Consider the following 26,355-nt stretch of genomic DNA (forward strand, 5'->3'; position numbering starts at 1 on the left):
ATTATGATAAGGATGGCCTCTGAGCGAGGCAAACGGCGTTACCGCGGCTTGGAAAGGGAGGAGTGAGCGGAGGGGTACTCAGGTGGTTGCAATCTGCAACCACACCACTAGATGCCGCCAAATCCTACACACTGTACCTTTTAAGTAAAGGTCCCATTGGTACAACAACCCTGTTGGGGTACATTATTGTAATATTATTGTCATGCTTTTTTTCTTATCTACAAACTCTCTCCCAAAGTAGTGCATTGTGGGATGGAAATGATTGTCTAGAGCTGTTATGCAGATAATGATTAGAATTTCCCATATGGCAATAATGAGGTTGATTCCCCGCCAAGAGTTGGACACCACACCAGTTTAGAAAATACACTGGCAGGAGAGTACTATATTACCTGTAGTAATCAAAATGCACGGCCTACTATCAGTTCCTTCTTCCCAAAAAACTCATCCATAAAATTAAATTCGGTATAATTAGGACTGTTGCAGTGTTGATGGATCCAGAGTGAAACACAGAATCAGTAGTTTCACTTAGAAATTTGGCAGCCTTTCCACTTATCTGCCTTCCTTGTGGTTTTTATTCTACGTGCACCCTTTATGACCACGCTCCGCTGACAGCTGTCCCTATGTCAATATGAATGTCTGTCAAGAGAGATTATACATCACATGAATCGAGGCAGATAATGAGCAAGAGGGAAGGGCACTTTTTAACACCCCCTCGTGTGCAACATATGACACAAGCCAAGCTAATTAAGCAGATGCCATAATGCAGTAATCAGGAACACAGAGGAGGTTGGAGAATTCACAAACTTGAGTCATAACAGCACAACATTTGGTGCTTAAGAACTTCTCCACTAACACAAGCAGATGGGAATGCCAAGCTGCAGTGCATGTTTATGTATGTGTGTGAGGATGCCTGTGTGTGTGTGTGTTTTGTAATGTTGTGTGTGCATGTTTGTTATATCTTCATGTGCATGTGTTTTATTATATGGTTAGTTTTAAAAATGTGTGTTGTCGGCATGTACACCAGCATATAAGCCTGCATGCGTCTGTGCATGACAGAACACACACACAGACCTCTGAATCTATATGTTTGTATGAATTTACAGCTGGGCACAGTGTTACCTGGTGAGGTGTTTTCATCATTATTTTTCCGGAAAATGAGCAATCAGCCATATTGCACGGAGGCTGATTGTTTCCCTCTGTAAATCAATCCAGGAATTGCAATTAAAATGCGCTCTTATGTAGTATAATTGATGTCTACCTAATCCTTTATTTGCACACCTGCCGGTGAGTCTGAATTTTTAATGAATTTCTAATTAATGCTCTTTGCGGACTTGATTTATGTGTTAGCAAATTATATTGCTGTTCTGTGTCCTGCTAGTAGAAAAGTGCCCACAGAATGTCACACATGGGTTGAAATCTGAAGTTTGCCCACTTTCACCAAAAAAGGAAGAAGAATACTGTGTTGAATAATAATAATAATAATAATAATAATAATAATAATAGATAATACAGCAGTGGAAATTAAATGTTTATAACTATTCTGTAATTGTTTATTATTTCCATACCCCTGAGCTAAGCCACATTCAGCATGCTGTATATTCCAAGTTATGTCTGTATGATTTAATGAGCATTTACACAGATATACATTAGGGCTGCAACTAACGATCATTTTAAGTTTTCTATTAATTGTCGGAGTTCTAGAGAGATGGATATCATACAGTTTTCCAGATGACCAACTGCATCTCTTTTAGGTTTTCAGGGTCTAACATGAGGTCTTGTAACATGTGACGTCACCTCCATCCAGACTGATGTATGGCATATTACCTATTACTGAACTTGGACTTAAATAAAATGGATCATATGATGTAACAGCTATTCATTTTTCCAAGCTGTGCCCATTTTGCTTTCTGCTTTGGTTCTTTTCCCCTCTCTAAAATAATGATGTTTGTTCTCTCTAATTAGTTGTCATTGTTTCACCATGTAAGAAACATGGCTGTTAAAAGTTTTGCTAATAGTAAACTGACAATAGCATGGAGATTTTTACGTGGCTGAATTAATTCAAATCGTCCCATAGTGGCTCTAAAATTATAAATTTAATAAGCTGAAGGGGAAAAAATTAGGCGAATAATCGTGGAGTCGAACAACAGAAAATGTATATGTCGATAATCAATCATTTCAGTAATTTTTTCAAACAAAATTGATAAACTATAATTTACAATTCCCTTAATGTTTTTTTTGCTTAACATCATTGTAAAATGAATATCTTTGGGTTTTGGTGAGACAAGACAAGCGATTTGAAGACGTCAGCTTGGGCTCTGACAAATTTTGATGGCTATCTTTTTTCACATTTTGTACACTAAACGATTAATCAATGAATCAAGAATGTAATCAGTAGATTAATCAATAATGAAAATAACTGCTAGTTTCATCCTTGTAATAAACTAATTGTATAATTGGCTCAGCTTCTTGTGACCTAAAGCCAAAATAAACTACAGTATAAATTATCAGCAGAATAATTAAAATCATTCTTATATAAAGAATGCAGCACACTTGTGTCACCCTGCAGTCATAAACCTTCCTTGCATAGTATATTAAAGTTAATCAGATCTGACTTATTGTGGTATTTCTGGAAGAAATCACAGGTACGCGTTGAGCTGCTTAATTAACATATATAGCTGTTTATCACCTACATTGTGTTATTTGCAGCAAATAATCTCCAAAGTATTCCAACCCAGTATTATTTTTCCCAATTTAGAGATCAAGTTGAGGTGTTAATTCACACAACTACATGTAATAAGCAAAGTCATTGACATGAATTATCACTTGAAGGATCAGCTGAATATCTGACAGCTCCACCAGACTTGGTGTATCGTTGGTGTGTGCATCAGAAATAACCTCATCAGATAAACAGACGGTGTCACACAGCTCCATTAACAAGAGTCTTCTGGGAAGGGTGCTTTTTAATACAGCTGAGTTGGAATGAGCTCAAACTCAATGAGCATTTATTTTCTCTCTAATTTATTTGCTGTTGCATTTCATTTCCAGGCCAATTCACCCTCATAATCAGATGGCAATTAGTGAAGCATGAATCACGGAGCGCCGCTCAGCTTAACTCTCTCCCTTTCATGACACCTGCACGCTCACAACAACACAGTTTGGAGAAGCATTCTTTTATTCCAAATAAAATCTGACGTAGTTCATTTTAAACAGCATTTCTAATTCCATCAGAACTCTGTAAAATGTAATAAAACTTGTTTTGTTGCATCATGTTTTTGAAGAAGGACTTCAAATATATTTTTTCTCTTGCGAAGCCTTTTCTAGCATTGCCGTTTTCGGAGGCATGATTACACATCAACACATGGGCCGACTTCCTCCGACAACTTTGGTTTTTTGGTCCAAGAGAAAAAACTCACTATGAACATTTAAGAATCTTTAATTCACACTAGTAATAAAATTGCATTACATTTCATAAAATAAATGTTCCAGTTTATATATACAGAGAAAACAGACTGTACATACCCTCCAATGAACCATTTCTAGAAGGAAAATAAAACCAACCGGAAACAAATTTCACAAAACATACAAGCAATACAGTGCTCAGCTAAGCAGGCACAACTGTACATCAAAATTTGTAACTGCTCAGTGTCGGGGTGAGGGAAGGGCAAAAAGTTGAACATTTACAATAGAGTCCTTAGGGACTGATAAAGGGGTCTTAAAAAGTATTGCAGGCAAGCAGACAGACGCTTGTCTTTTTCCAAGTGCAGCAGAACATCCATCTCGTGTGTAAAGTGTGGAGCCGATTGTTGCTGCCACGAGGTTCCAACTATTGGACCTGTGTCTCGAAGCTCCCGTTCAGCTGGCCCTCCTCATAGTCCATTTGACACAAAATCATGTTGTTTTTTAGGAAAAACTTGTCCCCCACGCAAAACCTGTTGGCAGAGAAAAACAAACAAAGGCACAACTGTTGTTAAGACGATTACTGTTGGCATTATGGCAAAGTGGTGTGTGTGTGTGTGTGTGTTGACTCTGCTCTGCTCTGGCAGCGAAAATGTTGCATTTAAGATCAGCAGGTAATGATGATTCTGTTTGATTGCACACATTTGGTTCGAGATGTTTTACTTGACACCGTGCCCCGTCAGATACGAAGCCCCGTTTTGATGGTCATCATAAATGCGTGGCTTCAAATAAAGGTGGATTAAAACCCTATCATTTCAGAGCAAGCAGACACGAGCGCTGGCACCCGATAAAAGGCAGGTCAACTCTCCACGGCCGGCCTGGCGAAAAGGCGCTGGCACCCCGGGAGTTTCCAAGGAATCTCTGCCATAGGGTTAGCGTTTCACACGCCAGTTTGGTTCCAGTGCTCGAGAATGTTTTTTCCTCTGAAGTCTCAGAGTCAATTGAAGAGGGGAAAATAACACATAACAGCCTGCCCTACTGATGTTCTTCTCTGCGCTGCCGTTTGTTTGTGTGACACAGTGGAGACAGCTCCATAATGTGACGGAAGGGGGAGTGAAGATAAGAATATAGCCGAGCATAGCTTGGCTTTAGTAATGAGCCAGGCTGGTAAAACAGTCACGGCCATGGTGATGCTGTGCCAGATGAGACCTGGCTTCATGTCTGCCAGCTGAGAAGAGAGACCGCGGTCATAATTCCCTTATAGCAGGTGTTCACTATGGTAACTGAATTCGGCCTGCAGAAGGTTAATGGGCTTGTGCTGTGTGGAGGAACAGGGTCACAGCACCCCTGACAAGCATGCAAAGGACGCTCTGCTCCCAGAGTGGTGCCATTACTGACAGTATATTAATGGGAAAAAGCAATATTTGGGTATGTCATATTCTATGTGTATCATACCATAGGCTTTGTGCTCACTCCAATTTCATAATAGATCCTATCGCTAAGGAAATACCATTTCACACCTGTGTAGGTCCGTTCGTTCTCCTTTATGCAGCAACACACCTCTGGAGGACTTTAGTTTTGTACTGTAGCTCCTATACCTCATAAGAACGGGGGCTAATTTTACATCCCTCTGGCTTAAAAGATTTACAGATTTAGCCACAAACAAGGACAAACTGCTGGCAGAGTGTGTCACAATAGGAAATAATTAGCAGAGCATTACAAATGCTATTTTTATTTTTACAACACAGGAAGACTACAGTTTTTTCCCCACTTGTTCAGTGGTCTGTAATAATATAATAAGAGAAAAAGTACCCTAAGAGAGCTTTTTCAACAGCTTCTAATATTTAAGCCATTTTAACACTACATCCATGTTTTTTTTAAAAAGACAATGTTGTTGTGCAGTTATTATGATCCCCGTTCTTACCTCTGGTTACAAAGCTGACAGGCAAAACAGTCCAAATGGTAAACATTATCTCTGGCTCTCATCACCATTTCAAAGGCTGGGATCAGTTTACTGCAGGCTGCACAGTTCCCCGTTGTACCAAAGAGCCTGAAAGACAGAGAGCACAGACAGAGATTAACCCATCTTCCCTTTACCTTGATGCAATAAAAGAGCAAACATAAACGTACTGACAGCTAGAACAATAGTGGAAAAATGCTGCAGAGGAAGAGGGAAAAGGGGGCAAAAAAAAATAGAAATACGTCGAATGCAATGCACAAATCTTTCTTGGCACCCACTTGGTATTTTTGTTAATGAGAGTTACAAACATAGATCTTAATTCTTGGCTAATGATCTAATTAAAATGATCACATGGTTTTAATCTCCTCCTTCAAAGGATTTCCCCCCTTGCACATTACAAAAAGCAATGAAAACAGGTCTGAAGCAAACCATTTTGAATCGTTGAAAGTTTTCTTCTTTCATAACTAAAATACCTAATGAGTCTATCTCCAACCAAAGCCAGCTGGATTTTTACACAAGAGGCTACGTTCTGTAATGTAGTCATGAGTTCAAAAGATTTCTGTTACAAGGATTCAGGCTCAATCTCTTCTCTCTCGTTCTCCATCTCGCTCTTTCATTCAGAGAGAGACAGTGACGGGAGATGTAACCTTGAAGAGTTAACTAAATGTTTCACAGTGAACAGACCGACTGCTCAAACCTTGCTTCTGCTTGTTTAGGCTTATTAGATAGGAGCCAAATGATAAAGGTCACAAACAGAGCAAGGAGGCACTGGTGTAGATCTCTTTTCTCCTCAAAGCAGAGGAACCTCAAATGCTTTTTCCCAGTCCGATTTACATTTTCATTTTCCAAGCGCCTGCCCCTATGTTTAATTTGGAGATTCTGAAGCACAGATAGATTTATATATTCTGCAGGAGGAGAAGGACCGTTTCACAGCTTTGCAAGAGGGGATAAGGCAACAGCAGATTGCCATTCCAACAGTATGTTAAACACTTTTTCGCCCAAACTTGTAGGGGGCTCAGACAGAGGAGTCACAGTGTTGATATTCTGCCTCGTTTATGCTAGTCCCATTCAGTTGCTTTCACCTTGTTAAAGAAAACGTCTATCCAGCAGCCCTGCTTCTAATTAGGGGCCGCTGGCCCAGAGGAGCCGGAGAGACAGAAACAGAGGGAGAAAGGCTGTTATGTTCCATGAGAGGGATTCACACGGTGTTAAACAGAGACATTGTTACAACCGGTTACTGTTTCACTAAAACACTGCATGTTCTCATACAGTAGACATCTGCCACCCACGGGGCACTCTGTAACACAAAGAAGTTGTTTTTTTCCACAGAGACACATTTTTAAAAACATGTTTTTTCCTTTTCCAAACATCTAGAAGATTCTCACACATTCAGTATTGATCCAAAAATTGACCAAATATCAGTGCTACAGTGCTCCTCGTTTCCATTACAGTGTATAGGTTTTCCTGGCAACCCTGATTGCTTTGTTTTGTCAATACTAGTGCAGTGCCCGTCCAGAACGGGCCGATCGCTCGGTCCCCAGAAGGTCTGTTTGCAGCGTTGTCGAGAACCGTGGTATGGCTGCTTGTACCCGCCAAGTGTTGATTGGATGAACGGTTCTCGAGGTATGCGAAGGGCAGTTATACATACATACACAGACAGACAGAGATTCCTTCCTTTATAGTTAGATGCTGCTGCTACAGCGCCACCTTTTGGCCAAATGGCACCAAATTTGCCATGGTCACTCAGACATCATATCTACATCATGGATGTATAAAGAAAAAAAGTTACAGCGTTGTAGGCGGGCTCCCGTTCATTCCTATGAGAGTTGTACAGTGGCACGTGAAGCCAAAATGGCTCGACTGCCGAGTGCTTAAGTACCCGGATCATCTGTCGATCTGCCGCATCCCTTGGGCCCATAGAGCAGGCGCAGTAGCGTTTCCTTTAACTCCGCCTCCGAGCCCTCGGTCCAGCTGCGGACTGGGGCTCATTCACATGAAGAGAGGAACGAAAATATCTCTGGATTCGGCTATTAATAAATTATCCACTGATTTACGGTCGTCTCTTTCCCAATGTAAGTCTATGGGAAAAGTATTTTTGGGCCCAATGGCATCATGTGACAGACATGGACGTTGTAGTACCGCCGTTTGGCCACTATGAAATTTGCTTCAATGCCCGATGCTCTTCCCGGGGGCTTGATCTACCCATGTCCACCAAATGTTGTCGCAATAGCACAAAACGTTTAGGAGATCAATAGCAAGCTGAGCCTAGCCACAGCTTGTCAGCGAGAGAGACTCACAGCTGTCAATCGTGACGTCTCACCCTCTATTTATAGCATCAAATAACTAATTAAAACCAAACTTATCAGAAAAATTAACAATTGAACATACATCAGCTTGATAAGAACTACCTAACATGACAGAAATCATCTTTGGGAAAAGTTTGTTTGATGTGTACTTTGACTTTTTAGTTTGGCCCATGTCCCATCCACTAACATGGAGGGGGCGGGCTTTATGACCTATACTGCAGCCAGACACCAGGGCGCGATCGAGATGTTTTGGCTTTTTTCACTTTTGGAGAGCTGTCATGTCGTCCATCTTTATATACAGTCTATGGTCCTGAGCAATACACCCACCAAGTGTGAAGGAGATCGGAAGAACGGTTCTTGAGACATGTGAAGGACATACAGACAGACCTCGCTGTACAGTTAGATGATGAAATGAAGGCTAATTCTTTCCCCTTTTGTTCACTAAAATGTTGTCTCCATTAGTTATAACCCACTGCCTCACCTCCTGCCTCATCAGTCAAGTGGGTCTGCTCCAGGTTTCACACCACACCTGAGCTCTATACTAGACTGAAGGTTCACACAGTGATGTCCTTTCCTCTCCCTCAGAGAACCGAGGCTATAAAAGAACCTAGAGAGCCTCGGTCACTTACAGAGTCTGACATGCACACACCTATAACAGCTCGTAGGATTATTCTAACCCTTCTCTATCGCACCCCGCTGGGCTGCGGACATGGTGCTGACTGGATACATGCAGGTTGTGAAAACGCCTGGTGGGGAAGCCCAGCTGGCTGCCAACACTAAGTTCTACCTTCAGTCAAAGCGGCGTGCGACACCTGTGGCTAGTTTTTACCTTTCAGCTACATCTATACAAACCAACGACCCAAATAGTCTGGGTATAACCTCTTTTCCCCTTCATTACGAAACACAAAGATTTATTTTTTAGGATCGCTCCTCTGCAGAGCTGTTTATAAATGTAAAAATAGCTAATGTAGGTATGCTGCGTTTTAACTTTACTAGCCAGAAAAATACAGACTATTTTGATTGACTTTGAAGACTTATTTTATATTTTATAGAAACATTACTACTAAAATACTAGAAATAATATTGTTTTCTTTGCAAAAATGACTGTGATATACTAAAGGCTTTCTCTTTAGTATTTAGTTCAGTAACATTTTTAAAGGGGCAGTCTACCAATTTTTGCACTTTCAAATTACACCGGGGGCGTGACGAATAAATGACGCCAAAATGCAAAATACTCCCCTGCGAATATTATATGTCTATGGCTTTTATTGTGAAAGGTAAGAATGGAAGGAGTTGATCTGGTCTGCGCTGCCTTTGTCAAGGTTGAAAGGAGTAATAATGTTTGCCGTCCTGGTTCGGACTACGGAGCCTCCGTGTTGTTGTTTCATAAATATCGGCGCAACTTAACCGGTTCTGCACAACGTTATTGGTTGATGCCTTTATTCGCGGTGTGAATCAACCTTGTTCCAGAAAAAAAAATATACGTCGCTTTTTCACTGTGTAATATTTGTGTTCTGTGTGAAAGTATTCATAACGAAAACAACCATTTATAAAAATATATTGACGTGCAAATGAATCGCATGGGAAGAAAAAAAAACGCCGCCAGTGTCTTACTGCCTTTAAGTGTGTTACTTTCTTTAAGTGTACTCGTCATGTTTATTACTACTCTGCCTGTGAAAGCATGTGTATATTGTCTTCTGTAGCTCTGGAGAGGCTTTGTCAAGTCTGAATAAAAAATAACCCTGATGATGTCACTATGGGTTATCTCATCTTTGGGATTGGAGACATAACAAAAAGCCTGAAGTTCCTCCCTCCCTGGTAAATACCCACATCTTTCAAACTCCACACCCCCAGTTTGATAACAGTGATGACATCATCACGCTAAATAGTACTCCCCCATAGCGAGGTGTAAACAGGGATTTTAAAGAGCCACAAGGAAGGTTGTAGTGGCAGAAATTAACGTGCATTAAATATAGGCTTTCTATATAACTAAAACCTGGTTATTGAAAGTAGACTATTATTAATGAACACGATATAACACAAATAAATAGTGGACGACTATTTTGGTTTGTGTTCATCAAACTTGAATTTGAACTTAACCATCAATGAACTGTAAAACAAGTACAGACTGCAACTAAGCTTTTCTTTGTTTCGTTAGGTGTTTTCCAGGCATTTGGCTGCATTTACCTCAATATTAACATTAGGGCTGCCCTCTCCTAGTCAATTAGTGGACTAATTGGTCGTTTAGGTCTTAGTCGAATATGATTTCTTTAGTTGATTATTCATTTGTTATGCTTTTTTCATGCTGAATGACTTATTTCTAAGAAACTTATTATTACATCTCTGGTAAACACGAGATTGAAAGTGGTGCTTTTGTCAACTAATCGATTAGTCGACAAAATCATATGAATTTCTTTGATCAAGGACAGCCCTAATTAACATCCATATCAACACCATCTCCATCTCCACCTATAGTACGACCTGCTGCTCTCTCACGCACTCAGCGCACATGCTGCGCAACAGCATTTAACGTGTGCTGAGGCTGTTATCTTAAGAAAATATTTGGTCTTACTTTTGATTAGCCAGCCAAAAAGGAGACACAAGTATTCTGATAATAGCACAGAGAGACTTCACACCTTCTAGGTGGAAGTGCAGTAAAAATGAAGCTACAGGACCGTGGCATGTTCTCTTAACTGACACTGGTTCCTCTGAATCACCCCGATAGTCTTCAAATCATGAAGAGATCCGCTTTTTCCATGCTAACCTGATTTTCTTATCTGCTTTGTGATTTACTATCACAGGCAGAAATTTGGCAAAGAAAAAAAAATGTCTTCCAAAAGTGTCCCATTCACAGTTATTTAGCCAACAATTGATGATTCTGGGTTATAACATGGTATCAACATACGGCTTAATTGGACTCCTTCTGCTAAGAGGAGATTACAGCCTGAGAGAACTGTTCAAACACATTACACTTCTCTCTTCGTGCTCCTATGAAGCTAAAAGCAACCGGAGTTGAACCAGCGCTGCGGCAGTCTCATGAGTAACGGCTGAAGTGGAGCTGCGTATAGCAAGCAATGAATGTTTCACACCAAAACATGATCTAGAGGCAGATGTAAAGCTCAAGGGATTCAACGTCAGATGCGAGAATGAGAAGTAAAATAGATAGACACAATTAGGCCCATTCAAGCTTTTGAAAGCATAGCTAGAGTCAGCATGTATGGAGAGATAATATCATCTATACAAGCCAAAAATTTCCAATTAGCCAATAAAGACGGTGTTTTACCTGACTGTAATCAAGTATTCTATAAGAAACCACACACCTACTATGTACAGTACTTTGTGTATATATACTCTCAAGAAAACTATGTTATTACAGTTTCTTCCATCTTTTTTTCCTCTTTAAACTTGATATGCTTCACAGCACTGAAACAGTGCCTTCATAAATGGTGGATTACCTCTGAAAAACACTCATTCATTTCATTTACAATAGCTTTTTTTGTTTGAATAGACTATTTTCTGCAGAATTCCCACGTATTGTTCTGACACATGTCCTGTATTGTAGGAGTGCAGTGGCTCATGCACTTCAATTTCCCTGGTCATTTGGATTAAATAAATCAATATTCTCAAAAGGAAAGTGCAAAAAAAAATATTCAACATCAACAGTTTTTTTTCAGCATTTCTATTGAAACAGCGTGTGAATGGTGAGTTTCTGGAAAATATGAGGGTATTGTTCAGAGCTGCTCATAATACACTGAGCCCATCAGGTTGTGTCGATCAATCATCAGCATTGCAACAGTTTGAATCACAAGAAGTCTTTTTTTTAAATAGTCACTTCTGTTGTTTATTTAAACGGATTAGAAATGATGATTTGGATCGCTATCCGACAACCTGTGAGACATCCTAGTATGGATTTCTGAATAGTATAACGCAGTATAAAGTGAAAGCAGGCTGGCTATTTATTTTTAAGAACCTTCAAATGTCATAATCTTTGTTCATATATTATATGACCCTTTTAATAGTATATAATAGTTAGTAGGGCTGCAACATGGTATCTATAGTAGTACTATGGGTGGGGGAAAAAAAATCGATACAGCATAGTATCGCGATATTTTGCGTGACAATATTGTATCGATACACGGACGTCAAATATCATACTTTTATTACAATAAATAAATAAACAATCCGGCCATCTTGCTGCTATTCTGTCTTTCAGAGGTTGTAGCAGACTCAGTCTTGAAGCTAGAGTGATGATACTGGTATCATGTGAAACTATAAAACCTAAGAAACTGATTGATACCAACCGTGTCATGTTAGCTTGTGGGGAAGAACGCTAAATAACGCTCCAAAGTTGTTTGAATTTTGGCGAGGAAAAACTGGCATGGCCATTTTCAAAGGGGTCCCTTGACCTCTGACCTCAAGATATGTGAATGAAAACTCAGATGAACGGAATGAAAACTGTATCTTATTAGATAAAACAGATGTTGACAAACTGCATAATTTGCAGTTGAAAAAAGGTAATAAATTGCAATGTATCTTATCACAATACTCAAAAGCATATCGAAAAATGTTTAAAATTGCAATAAGACCGTATTGTGACTTCAGTATTGTGATAATCTGGTGGATCTGGTGATTCCCACCCCTAAATAGTACTCTATAGTAAAAAATATCAATTACAATTTCACAGAGCTCAAGGTGACAACTTCTGATGTCTTGTCTTATCTGACCAACAGTCCAGTTTCTATTCAGTTTATTATCATATATGACATAAGTAAAGCTAAAAATTCTTACATTTAAGAAGCTAAAATCTGAGAATATTTTGATTATCATAATAATAGCTGGTCAATATAATATAATTTAAATAATTAATGATATATTTAAATATTGGATTACAAAGTCTCTCATCCCTCTGTCTCAGATTATAGGCTTTAATAATGGGATTGATTGTAATTATTATTGTAGCTTATATCTAATTATATGAATATTGTTTTGTTGTGTAAACAATGAACACAGTAGTTGCATTTTATTTTTAGTTCAATTTCTTTCCAACAAAGTAAAAATCATTCATTTTTGGTAGCTCACTCAAGGGCTGTCAGAATTGGCCAAAATTATTAAATCTAAAAAAACACAAAGGTTCGAAGTCTTCGAATAGATCTGATCTTGAGCGCACAGCTGATAGGTACGTGGTTTGTTTACATGACAACGTAAGGTAACGCTTGCTGTGGCTGAGTTCTTTGCCATCATTACGGTTGTTGTTGAATTATTCCTCGTACAGCTTTACCCAAAGTTACATTTCAATTAATGAAAGTGACGTTGTGTGACTCCCCTCATGTGGTGCATGGCAGTGCAGTAGTGCTTCTTTTTTTTCACAATCGAATATTAATTTTCATTTTCTAATTCTTTTTTACTATTCGAATATATAGTCAACTTCAGAATAATCATTGACAGCCCTATAGCTCATTCTAAAATCTGTAAATAATCAATGTCAGCTCTTACATACATTATATGACAACATGTATCGCTTCTTTATCCCTGCTTCCTACCATCTTCCACACAGGAGAGCTGCAGTGCTCCGTGCTCCTTAAAAGAGCTCTTATTTAGCAGCTAAAATGTGTCTTTGTGTTGCCGACGTGGGTTGTTGGGAGCAGAGTTGGATGGCAGGAATGTAAAGAAGCTCAGCTCTCCTTTCTCTGTTATTGAGTTATTACAATCACTCTTTAGAGAAAAAAACGGCTCTTCTTTAGTTCTTTCAACTTGCTGCTTTGCCAACTTCAAACCCTTAAAGCTCCTACAGTGCATCATCTGCCTCTCTGTATTGCTTCCCTCAGATTGGGCTGTGGGCTCTTGAAGTTTTCTACCTGTTCTCTGAGCTCTTTGAGACTTCCCAGCCGGCACAGAGTTTGTCAGATTTCATAAAAGGGAAAGCTGTTAATGCATGCGTCGCATGTTCTGACCGTCCCCAACAGTCGCGTCTTTTTGAAAGTGTAAACCTTTTCTGTTCAGATCTCTCATGCCCAGAGAGGGAGAGCAAACTGTTTCGGGAGGAGAGCAATTGTTTTACTTACTAACGTAGTAAGGAGAGGACAGATTTGAAAAACAGTCACATCCAGATGGAGCTATCATCTTCCCCCTGCTATCCCACCGGTTTGTGGATAACTTATAATGTTCATTATCTTGAAAACGTTTTCCTCTTACAGTTAATTATACCCCATTTTGATAAGTGGATGACTATTATGTCCTCTCTAATATATGAAATAGAGGATTAAATGATTTCAGGCTTCAAGTCCTGATGATCACACCATGACTAGATTGTCAACCCTCTGGTGAAGTCGTGTGATCCTGGGCCCCAGACATAAAGGAAACGCCTAATTAATCTATTATTCTCATTTATAATGAAAGAGTGTGGCCACGTTGATAAAAAAAAAAAAAACACTCTTGATACTGGGAAGTGAAAGTCAGGGATATTAGAAACTGAACTTTTTGTTGGTGTAATGGTTTGGAGGGCAGGGGAGGACACTGTTTAAGGTATGTGTGTGTTTTGTGTGTAAGATTCAGTAAAGCGTGAGTGCATTCAATAAGTTGCTAATGCCACTGAAGGACAATCACAGATGGAGCTCCTATAATAATTAATGTGAGCATGGCAGGGATCCAAACTCTGGGAAATAACCAAAGTGTGTTTGATCCACCCGCTTGTCTTTAATGAAGTGCAGGAGGCTAATTCAGCGCACAGATTTAACTTCATTACCGCAGGTGAGGGGAGCCTTCGTCGTACTACACAGAAAAGAAGGAATGAGAATGAAACTGGTGCCGGATGGAGGCTGCATCACCTACTTTCAAACACTCTCTCAAACTGCCTGTTCTCTATACGCAAGGCAAGGTTTTTAATTTGCTCCATAATAGAATTCATCTCAAGCATCTCCAGCCATTAAGTGTTCTGCATTTGTCGCAGGCTGAAGAGCAGGCGAGTGGGATGGATTTCATTAGACAATCCGGGGCAACAGAGGAGCACACAGAAAGCTCTCTCCTCCTCTTTCCTTTTTATTCTTATTTTAGTATTCCTAACTCTTGATTTCATATGTCATTCTCAGTTCTTCATCCTGTCTCTGACCTCTACATCTTACTGGTCTAATGTGCGAGAAAGCTTTTCCTTCTCCCTCCACGGTGCCAGTTAGGCACTTATGGCTCGGGGGTTGGGGTTGCTGTCCTCTCAGCAGATGTATTTTACCAAGTGAAACTCTGAGCTTCATCATTTTTGCCTTCTCTTGGTCATTTGCCCATTTATTATTACCTCATCTGCACCATCTGCCCCTTCTGGGGGCAACATCAGGTCTTAGTGGACCTCTCACTGCATCTTAAAAGCATTAACTGTGGGTGGGAACTGATGGATGGTAATGGCCTATCTCAACGTAACGTCCCTAAGCACCTCTCAAGTGGGCTGCGGGCTCCTTCCAGGTCAGAGGAAGAGCTGAGATGTAAGTAAAGTGTCATGGAGATCCATGAGGGAGGTAGGAAGGAAACCAAGTTGATTAAGGGTCTTTTTGGTTTTAGAAGTGATGCAAAATTATCGCTGCTGTTTTGGATGTTTTTAAATTAGTGGGTAGCAATTAGTGTGAGAAAATGTTAAAAATAACAAATATCGCGATATTATGTTTTGTGATGCTGTATCAATTCTCAAAAACAATTAGATTTTTAATTAATAGTTCACATGCAAAGATTAACTCAGTCAACACTTTATTTCATTTGCGAAGAGATGCGCCCTCTCTGTGTATTTGCCCTCAAAGTAGTGCTATGATGTTGGATGTTACAGGACTGTGATACATGCAAATGCAGATCCCACTGTTCTGATTGAAGAAAAACGTTAACTTCCTTTACTCAGATTTTATGCATATGGTGGTGTGTTCTTTATACTATGACAGCTTTCTTAGAAATTTATTTAAAAGATTGCAATATATCGCCTTGCTTGCAGTGTCACAATATATTGAATCGTAACCCCAGTATCATGATGCGTGTCGTATCCCTAGATTCTTGCCAATACCACCCCTAGTAGCAATAAGCTGGAAGTATCAGTGAGGGAGTGAAGAGACAAGTAGGTGAAAGGGAGAAAAGGGGAAGGACAGCGCAGGACAGGGAGTTTTAAGAGGGGGGGCCTAGGGCACCGGCATCCCTAAGTCGGCCCCTGGGGGATTCCCTCTCAGATAAATGGTAGGATCTCATTGGGAATGTGACTTAACGCCCAGGAAATGGTCATGTTTAATTTAACAAGCAGATGGCAGGGGCATCTGAAGGGGGGTATACAGAGCCAAAGACACTGATGAAGCAACAAGCCTGCCTGGAGGTTTCTCACAGCCTACAGAGCCAGCGAGTCTACTCCGTGACAGAAGTCTCCTGTGTTGATGTAAACACAGAGTAAAAGATGAAAATATGAGAAACATATAGTGGTTTAAACTTAGCTTAACTGGCACACATCTTGTTGGTAGCAGTGAGACTGTTTGACTGTTTTTTTTTATGTATATTGCAGTTGTTATTAGGGGTGTAAATCACCAGTTTCGTCACATTACTAGGGCTGACCCGAATGCTTCGAAGCTTTGACCGTTGCCATGGTAATCAACCTCCAAATCAGTATTCAAATGATTTGTTTTTTGTATATATATATATATGTATATATATATACAGTAAGTATGTAATAATAATGTATAAATCCCCAAATAGCCTATGACATATTTATTTAATTGATCCACTTGATACAGTACCTCCCAATATCTTCAAAATGTATCAACAACAGAGAGATGTTAAATGTTGAGTATGAAAACAACCAATCGTAAATGACAACCAAGTGTAACCCACTGCTGCTTACTTTACATTCAAACTGTGACTATGCATTTTGTATTTTGGATGCAGAAATACAGAAATGTCATGACGGCATGACTCATGTTTTGATGGTTGCACAAGAATTTTTATAAGTTGTACAGTATTTAGAATTGAGTTCAGAATAAGGAGACACACTGCTGCTATAATGCCCCAGCTGTTCTTTTGTTTCTGCCAGTGCAATAAGGCTGTGTTGAAGCGTCCCAAAACAATAGGGGCGGGGGAAAAAATCAATTCAACATAGTATATTGTGCTTAATATATTTTGCGTAGCAATATTGTATCGATATAGTATTGATCTTTTATTATATAAACTATTAACCTCTTAACAATCTGACTGTCGCTATTCTGTCTTTCAGAGGTTGTAGCAGTCTCAGTCTTAGAGCTAGAGTGAAGATGCTGGTATCATAAAATAACACTCCAAAGTTATGCTGAATTTTGGCAGGGAAAAACCTGTATGGCCATTTTCAAAGGGGTCCCTTGACCTCTGACCTCTGAGAGTGAAAACTGTATCATAGAAAGATAGATAGATAGATAGATAGATGGATGGATGGATGGATGGATAGATAGATAGATGGATAGATTAGATAAAATAAATGTTCACAAACTGCATAATTTGCAGATGACAAAAGGTAATAAGTTGCAATATATCTTATTGCAATACTTAGCATATCGCAAAATAGTGTTGTCGAAAATATCGAAGTATCGATACTGAATATTTGAAACATTTCAGTCCTCATTTTTTGCAGTATCAATACACAAGTACCAGCTGTGCTTTCTTTTCTCTTGTTCACACTGCTCTTTATCTTTTGATAAAAATCTGATATTTTATGCCTTCAATTTTTCCTGTGGCAAAAATGGTATCGAATGTCGATATTTTTGAAGGTATTTTATTGAAGTGAGAAATTTCAGTATCGTGAGAACACTACTGCAAAATGTTTAAAATCGCAATAAGATCCTATCTTGACTTGAAGTATTGTGATAATATCATATCGGGGGGCCTCGGAATATTCCCAACCCGAACATTACTCTCTGCTATGTGCATGCTGTAAAAGAATATGACAACAAACCCTCTACATTGCTGTGATGTGGTTCTAACACTGAGGAATTTTTGCATGATTTAGATTTAGATTTTTCGCTGCGTTTCTGTGAATGGGAGCCACGGGAAACACACACTGAGAAACCAAAGCAAACGGTACCAGAAGGCATAAAAAAAACCCTTTTGTGATTCTTTCATGTCACAGAGCTTTTGGAATGGCATGGCTTTTGTGTTTGTTGTGAGTGGAGAGAGGTGATTGTGTGTGTCGCTTGCCTCAGGTAGTCCCTGCGACAGAGGATGAGGTTGGCTTTCGTATAGAGGGTGGAGCCCACCTCCCCCAGGCGGCAGTCACAGCAGGCACATTTGAGACAGTCCTCATGCCAGTATTTGTCCAGGGCCTTGAGCAGGTAGCGGTCTTTAATCTTGCGATTGCAGCCGGCACACCCCTTCTGTTTCCCTTTGGGCTGGACGGAGAGCATCGGCACACCTGTAGTGATAAGGAGACAAACAGCCATGCGTGATTTACGGCGCCGGGAACACGAGTGACTTTTCATGTTCTCTTTTTGATAAGCCGGCTGCTTCTCGAGGCGTCTAAGCCCTGGCCTCGCGCGTGGCCACAGCACACTGCCTACCTGCTTCATATGCATTAAAGAAAACATTCTTCCATGTAGATAGGCGCACAGGTCACATTGGACTACAAAGCCCTGACTTACTTGTTCCACTACGAACATGCTGTAGTACAAAAGTTACATGATCACTTGCAGCAGATTTCAGAGGAAGGGGCATGTCTTGTGTATTCCTGAGGATAAAAGACACAATGTTTATTTCGCTTACTGCGGTATTTACAGGGAGCTGTGCAGTACGTTAGTTACCTGCCATTTCATCAAAGCCCATTTCACTCAACTGTCTACAGCTGTAAAAGCTCCTCATGGGCTTTGTTTGGTATAGATTAACATTAACCTTTTAAAAAGCCTCTGACCACAAAAACGCTGCTACCAGACCCCAGTGAGATATGTTATGGCCTAAGTGCCTTTTAGCATACACTCACTCTCTGTGTTTCATACATACACACACACATTTGCACACACAGACCACAAACACACACACAGTGTTCCCCACTCAGAGCATTACAGCCTTTCCTCCTTTTACACTTATCTGTACTCATGTGTCTGCAACGAGCGAGCCTAAGTTACCAAACTCGCAAATTGCCCTGCTGTCACGCAGGTCCCCTTTAAGCGCGCCTTTTAGCCTCCTAAAGGACAAATAAAGTCCATTTAATAACTGCACTAAACACTAATAGTCTATGTGTGGTTGACATTTGTGTTTGGACTAAAAGCCCCCCTCAGGCCGCTGCCGGTACAGAGGCAGGGGCGCGCAGCTCCCCTCTGTAGCACTAACAGGTCTGCCACAGCTGAAAGCACAAGACAACAGCTCTTAAGACACTCTCTCACACACTGAGCTATTGATCCATCTAAAAGAACACACAGTGGACGCCACTTGCCACTCTACTTTCAAAACACATTTCTCTCTCTCTCTCTCTCTGTTAAAAAAAAAGACCGGACACTCTGCATCACAGGGGGTTAGGCCAGCAGTTTAGTTTGTATGTGTGGGTATCTATAAAGGCCCGTTTTAAAGACACGTTACACTGCGTTTTATACGAAATGTCACTGTTTTACTGATGCACTTTAGAGATGTGCACAGGTACATTTTGCCCAGACCAGATAAAAGTTTTTATTTTAGCAGGTAGGGGTGGGAAAAAAAATTGATTCACTTATGTATTGCGATTTAAAAAAAATATATATTTTTAACGATTTTGAAATTGATTCTTTAGTACCAGAATCGATATATTTGCTTCATTTGAGTCTACATGGAGGTAGAAGGAAGATACCGCTTTTATTGTTGTGGTCTGAATAACTTGACGTCACATCCGTTCCGTATCCATCAACCAAAACAAACCGCAGTTGGCCGCAGCGAGACGAAATGACAAAGCAGAAAACAGCGGAAGGTCCACGTGGATACAACCTGAACCCCCACAATATAAATCCAACGTTGTAAACACTACACATACAGTAAAGTTTGGAAACACTTTGGGTTTCACACATTGCAGGAAAAGCAGAGCTAGACATCACGGCTAAAGCTGCACGCTAACTCTGTCATGGACAGGAAACGTTATCATATTGCAGTAACATGTCAAGCCAGCCGTCACTCACATCTCCGTTGTCAAATCAGACGACGCTACAACTGTAGAGCACCCATATACTGACATTTATGTTAACTGCATTCAAACGGCCCTGATGGAGCTGATCATGGATGGATAAAGAGAACGGAGCGGACGGCAGAGCTAGCGACGCACTTGGCAAAGTTATACTGTAAGTATGACGACGTATGGTTTTCAAAATAAGGTGTCAACAAAGGGAACTGTATATACAAAATACCTATATAGAAACAAGATTGATTGGATTATATTCACCAGAAGTATAAAACGTTAGATATCCCTTATAAATGAAAAAGAAAATACCACTAATTTGTGAGGGAAATGTCTTTATCCTGACAATGACTTTCTTTCAATTCCACTTTTTCCCATGGTGTAGTGTTAACAAAAATCGCAATAAATCGTAATATCGAATCACAATACTTGTAAAATCACAAAACTTAAAAATCGCAATACATCGAATCAGCACCCAAGTATCGTGATGGTATCGAATCGGGAGATAGGCGTGTCGTCCCAGCCCTATGAGCAGGAAAGTATGCACAGTTGCAACAGTGTAACGTTAAAGTGTGAATGGGGTCATTCTTGTAGTTAGAGCTGCCATTTTACAGTAACTTCTGTGGCTCGCTCCGTGATAAACACAACCTCAGCTGGTAACAAGGGACTGCTTCACTCTGAGCACTGTTTTTCTCCGCTGAGCCTGTCAAGTTCGCTCTCTTTCACAAAAACCTTATACCACTTTTCAAAGGACTTCTTTGGAATAGAAAAGCATATTTTCTCTCTCTATTTCTGTCTCTCTCTCTCTCTCTCTCTCGCACACATCTGCACACCTAAATGGACTCACAAAGTACCTTATTGGATCCAGATTTGCTCTGCAATTTTTGTCCATCCACACATCAATAATGCTATGAATGTAATATAATTAGCATTTCCCCGTTTAAAAAAAAAAAAGAGGTGAAAGAAATAGGAGAGCTTGTTAGTCAAATTTATGGCTTTGGTTTATATGTCAGTGAGTGCTCTGGTGGTGTTGAGCCGTCTTATTTCTTTATCAGAAGTGGAAAGGAGAGGCTAATTGGTCCGGTGCCGGTGATGGGAGCCATCAATTAGTGTTCTACCTGCCCTCCAGCTCCCTCACCTTCCTCCCTTCTCCAAAACAGGCCCCTTGAAGCTGGCACATTAGGATCACAAAACCTGCTATAAATACCAATGTTCAGTGTAAATGAAGCTAAAAAGCTTCAAATTCAAGCCACACTGGCTAAGGGCGGACTCTTCTACCTGCATTTCATGGCTTGTTAGGGGAGCTCTCTGCAGGTATGCCTGACAGACTTCTACAGAACTAAAAACAGTCTTAATGAGGAGAGAGAAAATGCATGTGTGCTTATGTGTATGTGTGTGTGTGTACTTCAGAGCTTGTGCAAAGAAAAAAGAAAGGAGTTGCAGCAATTCCCTCAGGGATCACAAAAATCTTTAATTTGCCTTTTATGACACCTAATTAGTTATTCTACTCAAAATCTTTGCTTTAAATAAGAGAACTAATTATACAAAAAGGTCGTTCCTCCACCTCCAGAGAACTACTCCTAATTGGTTGAGACCACCACCCACCACACACTCCTTAAACACATCACATGTGTGTTTTACATCACGTTTGAAAAGGCCAAAGCTTAACCTATCCTGGAATTACTGTATGCTGCTCACCCCCGTCTATTGGATGCGTACTTTGTTTAAAACGCGGCTCGGCATCATCAAAGTGACAACACCGTTTGCAGTCTGACGCTCGTATCTTCATGCATAGCATACGTCCTGGTCCTTCAGTCCTTCTGGCTGTAAGAGAGATGTCTCAATGGAGGAATGTCTGTCGGGAAACTAGTACGCACATTCAACTGACGCCTCTGTCTTGAAGCCATTGCAGGGAACAAACATTGGTTTGATGTCTTCTACCAAAGCAGCCTCTGGAAAACAGCTTTAATAGTAGTGTAGCAAGCACTAGCTCAAACCTCCTAAACAAAGAGCAGTGACAGAAAAAAAAATGAGTGTGTAAAGTAAATGTCTTTTCAATTCCCTTAATGCCACGAGACATTTTCTTGCACCTGTCACCACTCCCGGCGCTATGTGAAACTGTGGAGGAGAACAGCAACCTCCCATGCTCGCCACCTCCCAGAAAGAAAAGCTGCATTATGAAAGGAAGCAGCAGCCTCCACTTAATCCAATCCATTTAACAGATACAAGTGCCACTGACCTTCCAGTGTCATTTGATGTCACCAAAAGCATGCCTCTCCACATCACGATTCATTCTCCAACAAGGGATGCATTTTACCCCTCAAAGTGGAGAGACAGCACTTGCCCTGCCAAATATTCTTCCTGAGAGGGAATTTAATTTGCCATTAGTACTGTGTGTAGAGGCCTGTCATCTCCCCCTTCTACCATCCGTCTACTTTCTTTAAGATTGTATCTTTCAAGAATATGTACAGTTAGTTTTCCTCAGCCCAAGCAGTCTGTCAGAGCATGTATTTTCTATTATAGAGATAGCATCCGATTTCTATGTTACCCCATTTAGACTTCCGTCTTTTACAGCTATCAAAAAATCACATCAGTCCACTAACCTTTTTTTTTTATATATTTAAGGTTTTAAAAGAAAATACGCTGTTTGGAGCACTGAAATGTTTGAAATTAGAGAAATACAATCATCACACACCTTCAGACTGGACGAGAGTGTGTGTGTGTGTGTGTGTGTGTGTGTGAAAAGAAAGATGATCATTACCACTAAAATGTTTGGTCGCTAACAAGTGAGCAGGTGCTTCCAGACCATGCTGCATACAGTAATGTATACAGTATGGGTCCCTGAGCCATCAGCCATGCTGTGTCATGTCATGCGAACTAAAAGAAGATTGGTTATTGCCTTGGCATCAACTGCAGAACCAGGAAATAATAATAACCATAATAATAATTCTAACTGCTAAATTCTACACTGACAGTGTTACTGTCTCTGTATTTCTGCTCTCTCTCCTATTACATAGTTTTACTGTACGAGGGGTTGCAACCGGTAATTTATTATTTTCATGATTGATTAATCACCAGTTATTTTCCGGATTCATTGAGTTGTAATTGCGTTGTTAAAAAGTGAAACATTTCTGTTATATTTCCCACAGCCCAAGGTGATCTATTTAGCTTGCTCGTTTTACTCGACCAACAGACCAAAACCACAAAATATTCTGTTTACTGTCATATACAGTATGACAAAAAGCTCTGAATACTAATACTGTATATGAGAAGCTGGAACTAGCAAATGTTTGATTATTATTTTTTATTTTTTTGGAAAAGTGACAAAAGTAATTAATCAATTATCAAAGTAGTTGCAGATTACTTTTCTGTGGACTTTTTCTGAACGACTAATTGATTAATCGACTAGCCATCACAGTTTCTCAGACTCTAAGATGTAGAGTTGGGAGTTGGCAACATTTTAAATTTGAAGCCGACAAAAGTGGTGAGCCGAAGAACAGATGAGGCAACATGAGTTGTCCTGCTGAGTGTGATGCTGCTTCACTCTCAGCCTCGTCTTCTTCTTCTTTAGTGTTTATTGGCCGATGGTAAAACCAGCTTAGAAGTGCATTACTGCAACCAAGTGGACTGGAGTCACTATACTCTTATTCATAGTAGGGATGTCACAAGAGCCGATACTTTGGTACCAAGTCAATGCCAAAATTCTGAAAACGTGACGGTACTCATTTTTCAACAGGGCTCGAGACCAACGTCGTCCCGGTAACAATAGAAAATGTGTATGGGACGAAGTAAACTATTTAATTTCTGGTATCGTGACATCAGTAATTCGTGTATGCAAGAAGTGCGACAGTGGTAAAATTTTGTATCCCGGTACGCTGTTTGACTTAATATGAAATCGGTTATCAAATAATATCAAACCACCTACATCATATGAAACTACAAAACCTAAGGAATCCTTTGGTGTCAATCATGTCATACTAGCTTGTCGCGAAGGAGGCTAAATAACGCTCCAAAGCTACGCTAAATTTTGGTGGAAGAACTGGCATGGCCATTTTCAAAGGGGTCTCTTTACCTCTGACCTCAAGATATGTGAATGGAAATGGATTCTACGGGCACCCACGAGTGTCCCCTTTAAAGACATGCCCACTTTATGATAATCGCATGCAGTTTGGGGCAAAAACCAATGCAGTTTTTGCATGTCGTATAATTGTGTTAATTTGCCTGTTCTAAAATGGTGTATTTCTATTTCAGTATCATGATATCCAGATTATTGCCAATACACAGCCCTACTACTAAGGTGTCGTCTTCAGATTGCTTGTTTGGTCTGACCGACAGTCAAAACCAGAAATGTATTAAAATTAGAATTATATAAAATTGACAAAAACGGCAAATGCTAACATTTGAGAACTGATTAATTACTTATCAAAAATGGTTACCAAATTATTTTAATGTTGATCAACTTTCAAGTGCATACCACAAAATGATCAGGAAAATGACTCACAAATTGATGGTTGTCCTTCACTGCACTACTACACACACGCTCCCAATGGAACAGCTGCTCTTACAGGCACTCAGCCTTAATGGCAGAAGGGACAGTTGCATCTGATTCTGTGTTTTGTTAAATGTCTTTTGATCAATTAAAAGCACTGACGCCATGGTGTGATGCAGACTTTGCCGGTTCATGGGGAGGTAAAGGATCTTGATGAGAATCACTCAGCCTTCCTGACACATGGGGAGGGAGGTGGGCTTTTAAGGAGGTGGGAGCTGGCCCTGGGTGGGCCTCCTCTCGGGGGCCTCTATAATACCAACTCCCAGCTGCAGCGAATAAGCCACCAGCGTGGTGAATACACAGACTGGGATGCTCAGGGAAATGAGATACTATATTACCAAATAATTGCATTTAGCTGAAACAAGTGCATTTGTCATCATCATCATCATCATCATCATTATCATCATCACCATCACTTAATTCAACCAGACATTAATGGCCTACGATGAATCTATTAACTGCTTACACGACTGAATGAATCATCTAAATCTTAAAATCTAAATATATATTATATATTATTACAGGAAGAACTATTTAGGAAAAGTGGAAAATCCAAAACACTACTTTGGCACAGTATTACCAAAACTCTCAGCTCTCTCACTCTTTTATTTTCCTGCCACCACTGTAAATGTCGTGGCCATGGCGATCCCAAATAAAAATTGTCCCTAGGCCAAGGTGTCTGCCGCTAAGGTTAATGGGGATCTCATGCAGATGTCTTGCCATTGTGTGCATGAATCAGCCCCTTTCATTCAGCTCCCGTCATCGCTGTAATTGAGCCCATAGACACGTTTCTCTATTGCCAAGACAAAACACAAGACATCTGGTAATAACATCAGCTGGAATACACATGCCAGTTGAACGCAGACTGATGAGTGTATTCTGAATGATAAGCAAAATAAACACCACTGATTCAATGTGTGATTCATGTTTCTATCCTTAGTTGGAGCATATGCAAGGAGTAAAGAGAAAAGATATGCATGAACACACGCTCACAGAGAGACTCTCTCAAATTAGGTAGTTTCTTACAAGGCCCAAGTCAATATTACATTTCATACTGACTGTGTGTTTTTTTTCTCTTATAGTTCGCTGTAAGAGCCTTCTATGTTACTGTACGGCGTGCTACATTTCCAGATGGTTGTGTATGAATGCTGGGGTCTGTGAGGTGAATTCTGGGACTGTATGCATGCTATGATTATGACATAATTAACACCCACAGTAAGTGGGAGAGAGAGCAGACAGGGCTGGTGCGGATGAGGAGGGGACTGTTCATTAACAAGATGCACTCTCTCAAACTTTGCAGCTTGCCGTGGCTAATAAGGCCCGGTGAAACGGAGCCCAGCCGTCCCTTGCATTGACCCTGGCACTGCCCAGGATAAGGGAGGGTTTTGTCTCCTGGAATAATTGCTCTTTTCACATGTTACAAGTGTCCTGACCCCCACGGTCGGCAGCCACTTTCCCTACCATAATTACTCCTGATCCGCTCCAAATGAGTCAGCCGCATTAGGGCTGCAATAACACTGGCCCAGCTTCAAGCGCGGCATGGGGAGTCTCAGCAGAGCAGCCTGGAACAGGACTGCCTTTTCTCCCAGCCCACGGTCATTTCCATCACGTCAGAGGTGCATTTCTTACACTTGAAGTCAGCACGAAGGCCCTGGGCCCTTTTCTGAGGCTTACAGAAGGCATTGTTAGCTCCTGGTGCTCACTACTCACTGCGGTTTTGGCACCAGACTCCATCCCAATTAACGGAAAACTTCATTAGGGTGTTTTTTCCACACTTTTCAGCCCCCTATTATTTTTAATTTATTCACATGGGGTTAATTAAAAGAAATGTATCACAGAGATATGCAACAGCTTTCTAATTAAATTCATTGCGGCTTTTTTTTTTTTTTTTTTTTTTTAAAGACATGAAACTGGCAGAGTTTCCAAATTATTACAGAAGGCGACTTGTTCCAACACTTGGTTGCTCAGTAGTAGGGGTGAGATTAGAGCTCTGCAAGGTAAGCTGTCAACAGCAGAGAGAGAGTGAGAGAGGGAGCTA

The 26,355-nt window shown here is 40.3% G+C and overlaps 1 protein-coding gene across 1 annotated transcript in view; it reads right to left on the reverse strand.

The window, feature by feature from the left end:
* Positions 1–3,154: 3,154 nt before the first annotated feature.
* The window catches only part of lmo1 (LIM domain only 1), a 33,454-nt gene continuing 10,253 nt past the window's right edge, over positions 3,155–26,355 (reverse strand). The window contains exons 2-4 of the mRNA XM_037759341.1: positions 17,836–18,049; positions 5,321–5,446; positions 3,155–3,929 (exon numbers count right to left, since the gene is read on the reverse strand). Of these exons, the coding sequence (XP_037615269.1) occupies positions 3,824–3,929; positions 5,321–5,446; positions 17,836–18,049 (446 nt within the window). The 3' untranslated portion in view covers positions 3,155–3,823. The remainder of the gene's footprint in view (positions 3,930–5,320; positions 5,447–17,835; positions 18,050–26,355) is intronic.

This window comes from Sebastes umbrosus, chromosome 2 (genome assembly GCF_015220745.1).
Source record: "Sebastes umbrosus isolate fSebUmb1 chromosome 2, fSebUmb1.pri, whole genome shotgun sequence".
NCBI lineage: Eukaryota > Metazoa > Chordata > Actinopteri > Perciformes > Sebastidae > Sebastes > Sebastes umbrosus.